Source organism: Emydura macquarii, unplaced genomic scaffold (assembly GCF_026122565.2).
Source record: "Emydura macquarii macquarii isolate MOO-44397 ecotype Brisbane River unplaced genomic scaffold, CSIRO-AGI_Emac_v2 contig_1644, whole genome shotgun sequence".
In the NCBI taxonomy this organism is placed as follows: domain Eukaryota; kingdom Metazoa; phylum Chordata; order Testudines; family Chelidae; genus Emydura; species Emydura macquarii.
Genome location: NW_027131781.1, coordinates 24,191,958 through 24,197,957, shown reverse-complemented (window position 1 = coordinate 24,197,957; position 6,000 = coordinate 24,191,958). Strand labels below are relative to the sequence as shown.

Sequence of the window (6,000 nt, the reverse complement as noted above, 5' to 3'; positions counted from 1 at the left end):
AACACAAAAACTTTTTAAGGGATATCAAACCTTACGCTTCAGGGTTTAAACCAATTTATAACTATTAAGCATTAAGATGAGATCTTAATCAAAATGAAATTATTTAATATCTGCCTACTATGGGGGTTCTTGCATCTTGCCATAGAGCATACCATGCTGGCTACTGGAGGACATTTTGGGTCTGACCCAATGTACCTGTCACCTAACAATATATTGCAACGAGTGGGGGCCCTTAACTCTTGGAGCTATTATTGTTTCTACATGCAGACTCAGAAAGGCAACAGGGAACCAAGGCACCTTTGCCCAAAGGAAAAAGGAGGAAGTGCCTGGGGAGGCTGCATGTCCCAAAGGTTGGGGGGAGAAGGTAATTCGCTTAATCGTCCACGGAGACCTAGGCACTAGTTGAAGAAGCCCCCCTACATCCTCAGTTGTAGAGAGCGCGAGAGGAGGAGGCGCATACTGGGAGAAGCAAGCTGCATGGTTGAGTATAGGGCAGCAGTAGACAGCTGGTTGCACCTTGCGCGGCACTTTGCCGGTGCAGCGGCGGCCCTTCCAGTCTAAGTAGCGCATAAGGTGCCTGTACCTGCCACACCAGCGCCTCGCCCTCTGCCCGAACAATGAAACTGGTGGGGGAGGGCGGGGAGGCTGTCCCTTTAAGACAGCAGGGACACTATTTTCCAGCATGCCCATACGCTCGGGTCTGGCTCGTCGTCCGGGCGACCTGTATCACGTGGGAGGCGGTGGCCCTGAGCGTGGGGGCGGGCCCGGGTGTGACGTAACCTATCGCGCGCTGTGGGTGTGACCCGGGTCCCCCGCCCCTCCTTGCCGGGCGCTGGCGTCACGGACGCTAGCGACTCGCGCGCGGGGTGAGGGCGCTGGAGGAGGAAGTGGCTCCAGGGAGCGGGGACGGACGGAGCGCGGCTGCAGTGCTGAGCGGGCAGGCGCCGAGCCGAGAGTCCGAGGAGGAGCGGGCGGAAGCGCCTCCCTGTGCGGCGGCCGAAGGGAAGCGCCTAGCTGCCCATCCCGGTCTGTGGCCGGGGCGGATGCGCTGCGGGTAGGAGGAAGCGGCGGCGGCGGGGCCTGGGCTAGGCGAAGATGGTGCTGGTGGGGGCGATAATCCTGTTCTGCTCCTGGGCGGCCGGAGCCGGAGGTGAGGACTGACCCGGGCCTGGCACCGCACGGTGTCTCCGCCGCCCCTTGTTGAGGGCGAGTGAGGGGAGCGTTCGGAGGTGGGGCGCTCCGCGTCTCTTACTTAACGTTTCTCCCCCGTTCATGCCCTGGGAAGCAGCCCGGGGCCTCTTCCAATTCCTGGGCCCCGAGTTTGGAGTGGATGTGGGTCCCGCTTTTCGGGAATCTTGCCGAGTTACCCGCATGTCAGGCCTGGGTTAGATCCGGGGGCTCTTCTCTTTCCCTCCCACGCCAGATTTCTGGGCCGGATCCAGACCTTCCTGTAGGGTTTCCCCTTCCCCCCCACCCCCCCTACGTTACTGGGCTGGGTCCAATCCCCGCACCTCCCGGTGATTCTCCTCCTCCTAGGTCACTGGGCTGAATTCTTCTTGTTCGTCGTCCTCCCCCGGAAAATCCCTCCGCTGGGTTTCGTTTTCTGCCCCACGGTTCCCTAGATTGGGTCTGCCTTCTCATCCCCTGCGATTTTCTTTATGGCCTCAGGAGCTGTGGTTGCCGAGGCTCATTCTGTTATTCTGTCTCAATCTTCCTCCCCCGCCTGTTGTGTGACTTGAGCGATAAGATGGTCTGTGTTTGAGAGGTAATAAGGCACAGACACACAACAAACAGGAGAGCACGGGGGTGGTTGTTCTCTGGTGTATCTTTCCCCTCAACAACAAGGCATGCAGTTAAACCTCACCAAACCACTTTCAGGCACATAAAAGATGTAAAGTAGCTAGAAACATCCCCTTTCTCCAAAAGAGGGAGAACGAGAGAACTGAATACCTTCAACTCGAGAAAATAAAGTGGTTCAAAGTTGAAAGCTATTTTGTGTTTAGCAGTCTGGGAAGGTGATTAGCCATTTGTTAGCACGTTTTAAAACTTCAGCTTCTAGGCAGTAATTTCCCGGTTTTTGAGGTGTCATGAGTTTTTAAAAGAGGAAATATGGTCAGTGAAAGAAGTTAGCCATGCCTTTTGTGATGGGGGAAATAGAATACAAATGCTGGGGTTTCCTGGAATGTGACTGTAGTTACAACTAGAGACTCAGCTCTGTCCCAAACCAGGGAACCGTGGCCATGGAAGAAGTGCTTTTGCTGGTGAAACAGCTTGATGGTGACTTCTTGATTGTAAATTGGACTCTGGCATTAAAAAGCTATTAGGGCATTTTTTTGGATGACTCTGAAATGGCAATGTGTATTGTTGTAATTTCTGCACAACCTGTACCTCTGTTGAATTAACGGATGCTTTGATCTACAGATCTGTTTTAAACATGAATAGAATTTAGCTACAAATGCTGTTACTGTGAAGTGTTGTTGAAGTGCTGTTGTGTTTCAGAGAGCGACGGATGGAGCTGTTGATAAGGGACTTTGTTCTGCTTATTTGGCACTTATTCTGTTTGTCTGAGCTCTGTTTCTGTACATTTCAATATTAATAGGATTGGGTAAAAGAGCTGGCATTTTGGATTAATTGTAATAAAATAATTTTGAAGTAACTACATGAAAACTTCAGAACACAGATTTTAGGCAAATCCAACAGAAAAATACTTCTAGGAAAGAGTTGGGAAAGCAACCTGGTTTACCTAGCCAAAACACCCACTGATACTGCAGTATCTAGTACTTTATATAAGTCAAAATATAGAAAAAGTTTTCATACTAATGTTCTTGTAAGTTTGCAAATATTATAATATAACATTATTGTACTTCAATATATGTTTAAACTATTCAAGAGTTTTTCCTAAACACCTTATATAAATTGATTAAATTGCCCTGACAATAGGGGCATTTGAACTGGTTCATCCTCTATTCTTAAAATAACCACATTCCTGTAATGGTCTTATTTTAAGCAATACAATAATGTTTTCAATAGGAAGCTTTAAGTACATTAAAAGTAAACTTAGATGGACAAAAGCAAATTCACAGGATGCCTATTTTAGGTCCAGATTTGTCAATTTTATTTTGGAAATTCATATTCAAATTAGCCAGTGAAAGAGGAATGGGGTCTTATAGGTTTGGGAAATGTATGAAACTTGTGGCCTACATTTTTGTGTGTAAACAGCAGGGTCAACAACATATTGGGATTGGTGTTATCCATTTTTTTCCCCAAAAAATGACACACATGACATGGTTCAGGTGTCATTCTCAGTTTTGCGTTCTATGTGTGAGGTGTAGAAGTCTAATATGTGTGTTGCACCAGAGTGGATACAAATAATATTTAAAACATTAAATTATTTTTATTAAAATTACAATTATTTTATTTACATGTTTTATTTACTTCTCATTTTACAGTGGCGTGCTGTAGTTATTTTTGTAGTTGTTTCTAGAACTCCAGATTTTTTCCTAAAACTTCACATTAATTAAAATGTCGTATATAGTGAAAAAAGATGCACCCCAGCCTTATTAACATTACCATAAAAGCAACACAAATGCATACAAAACTGAGAAACAAATTGTACATGCTCCATTTGCAACCAATATCACCTTATAATAAATATAATGAACTTATACAAGTCAAAAAAGCTGAAATAACTTCAACCAGGCAGTCGTCCTCCATGAGTGTTTACAGTTTGAAGTTATTAGGATTTGCGCTCTTCAGTCACTTAGGTGCTTTTGAAAATCCCATCCTCAGAATGCCTAAACACTTCTTAAAATGTTGACTTGTGTGTATTAAATGTTAAGTTTTTAATATGTTTAATATCTGAATAACTTAATTTTGTTTTGAAGTGACAAAGGTTTTATGCCATTAAAAGAAGCTTTAAGTAAAAATACATTAGCCTCGATGCATTACAATCAATGAGTATTAATGTATGTAAAATTATGTACCTTTTGAAGTGTTTGCAGGATTAGGTCCTTAATTTTCAATACATTGGGGTTTTTGCTCATAACAGTTCTGTAAAATTTAAATGTCTATCAACAATGGCATCAAAAGGAACATTTATAATTAATTATAAATTGTAATCTAAAATTGTAGTAGCACAATTTTTCAATCAGTTTTACAAAGCCTCAACCTGATTTCAATTAATATCTTTAAAAAAAAAAAAAAAAGTGACAGATCACCTTGAGTTAAATGGCTCCACCCAGTATGACACAAAGTTTGTTTAGAAAACCATTTAAACTGGATACATGTTCAGTATCCAGTGACAACTGGTTTTGGTTGGGTTCCACTTTTAAAAAGTAGTGTCATTTAGCAAACTGTTCTAAGTCTAAATGATTATTTAAATGTCCTTATTATGATCCTATATAATCTTTACTACACTTATTAATTAATAACAGTGAGCTATCCAAGCCCATTCCTACAAACACATATGCATAAGTGTTTGAAAGATCAGGGCCTAAGCCCTGGTCTACACTACAAACTTACGTCAGTATTATGTTGCTTAAGAGTATGGAAAATCTACACCCCTGAGGGACATAATTATACCAACCTAACTCCTCATGTAGAAAGTACTGTGTTTATGGGAGCGCTTCTCCTGTCAACATAGTTGCCTTCTCTCAGGAAGGTGGAGTACCTACCTCAAGAGGAGAAGTGCTCCTATGGATATAGGTAGCATCTTCACTAAGCTATGTAAGTGTAGACAAGCCTTAGTCTTGAAGTTAGATCACTTTTGGCTAGCAAATTAAATTAAGTTGAAGTTGAGCAAATGTAACATTCAGAAAACAAATGATCTAGCTCTGCAGTTACAGGATTAGAGTAATTAACATGTAAATCCATTTTTCATAATTGGAAGAAGTGGAATCATTTGGGGATTCATTTTAAAGAGATGCAAACTTCCTAGCTTCTGGCACATACAGCTGTTTGGAATTTTTAAAAAATACGTCTCTGTTAACTTACAAGTTAGAAACTAGAATCCTGAAATTAGTTATTGCCTATCAGAGAGAGAAAGTGGGTGAGGTAATATCTTTTATTGGACCAACTTCTGTTGGGGAGAGAGAGAAACTTTTGAGCCACACAAATGTCGTCTTCAGGTCTATTACCTAACCCACTTTTTCTCTCTAATATCATGAGACTGACATGGCTATAACTACTCTTTTATTGTCTGTATTTAAAAAAAAAAAAAAAAAAAGTACAGTTCAAAAAGTTAAATTGATTCCCATTTTTTTCTCCATGAGCACTGTGGACACATTTGGTTCTGGGACTGTTCAGTGACTTACGCTACTATTGCATTCACAAGCGAGACAATAGTCAGTGATACTGGGGTGTTCTTGATAACATTTGGCACATACCAGTATACTACTTTTCTATGACAAAAGAGGATGCAAGTATTCTAGTGTTAATGAGTTCCAAAAGGAATTGCTTCCAGTCTTCAAAGAAAGTGAATATAGTGCATGGTTGAGGGATATTAAAAGTGGGATAGAAAATGGGGCTGGGAGAACTTTTGGCCTCTAAGAGTATATCTTCACTACAGAGTTAAACTGTGAGATTGGCACCTGAGTTTGATGATCTGGGTTAGCCTAGCCAAATTGTGAGCCATACTACAAAGCTGTACCCGAGTTATTGTGTCCTTACAAGTGCTGTGTTCACCCATGTGTCACTAGGACTTCCAGGGGTATATCCTGCAGTTCTTTGTGCTGTGGTAAGCTGAGCTACTCTAATTCGTTCCCAGTGAATTGTGAGAGAATTTCTGTCGTTGTGGACATGTGAGGGGAATTGTGGGAAGGCATTGGAGAACTATTGGCACTCAAGTGATTAAGCCTGCATCCTCACTGCAGAGCGGGTGTGTTACCAGTCCAAATGAAATTGGCACTTGAGCTCTAAACTATACCCCCAGTGAAACCAGATAGCTAGGATTTAAAGTACCACCAAGCTCATGTAAGAGGATTTCATGTATGGTGGAGATGG

The 6,000-nt window shown here is 42.7% G+C and overlaps 1 protein-coding gene across 1 annotated transcript in view; it reads left to right on the top strand.

Moving 5' to 3' along the window:
* The first annotated feature begins 855 nt into the window (after nt 1-855).
* Nucleotides 856-6,000, top strand: part of ADAM10 (ADAM metallopeptidase domain 10) — a 100,174-nt gene continuing 95,029 nt past the window's right edge. The window contains exon 1 of the mRNA XM_067555941.1: nt 856-1,150. Coding sequence (XP_067412042.1) covers nt 1,096-1,150 — 55 coding nt within the window. The 5' untranslated portion in view covers nt 856-1,095. The remainder of the gene's footprint in view (nt 1,151-6,000) is intronic.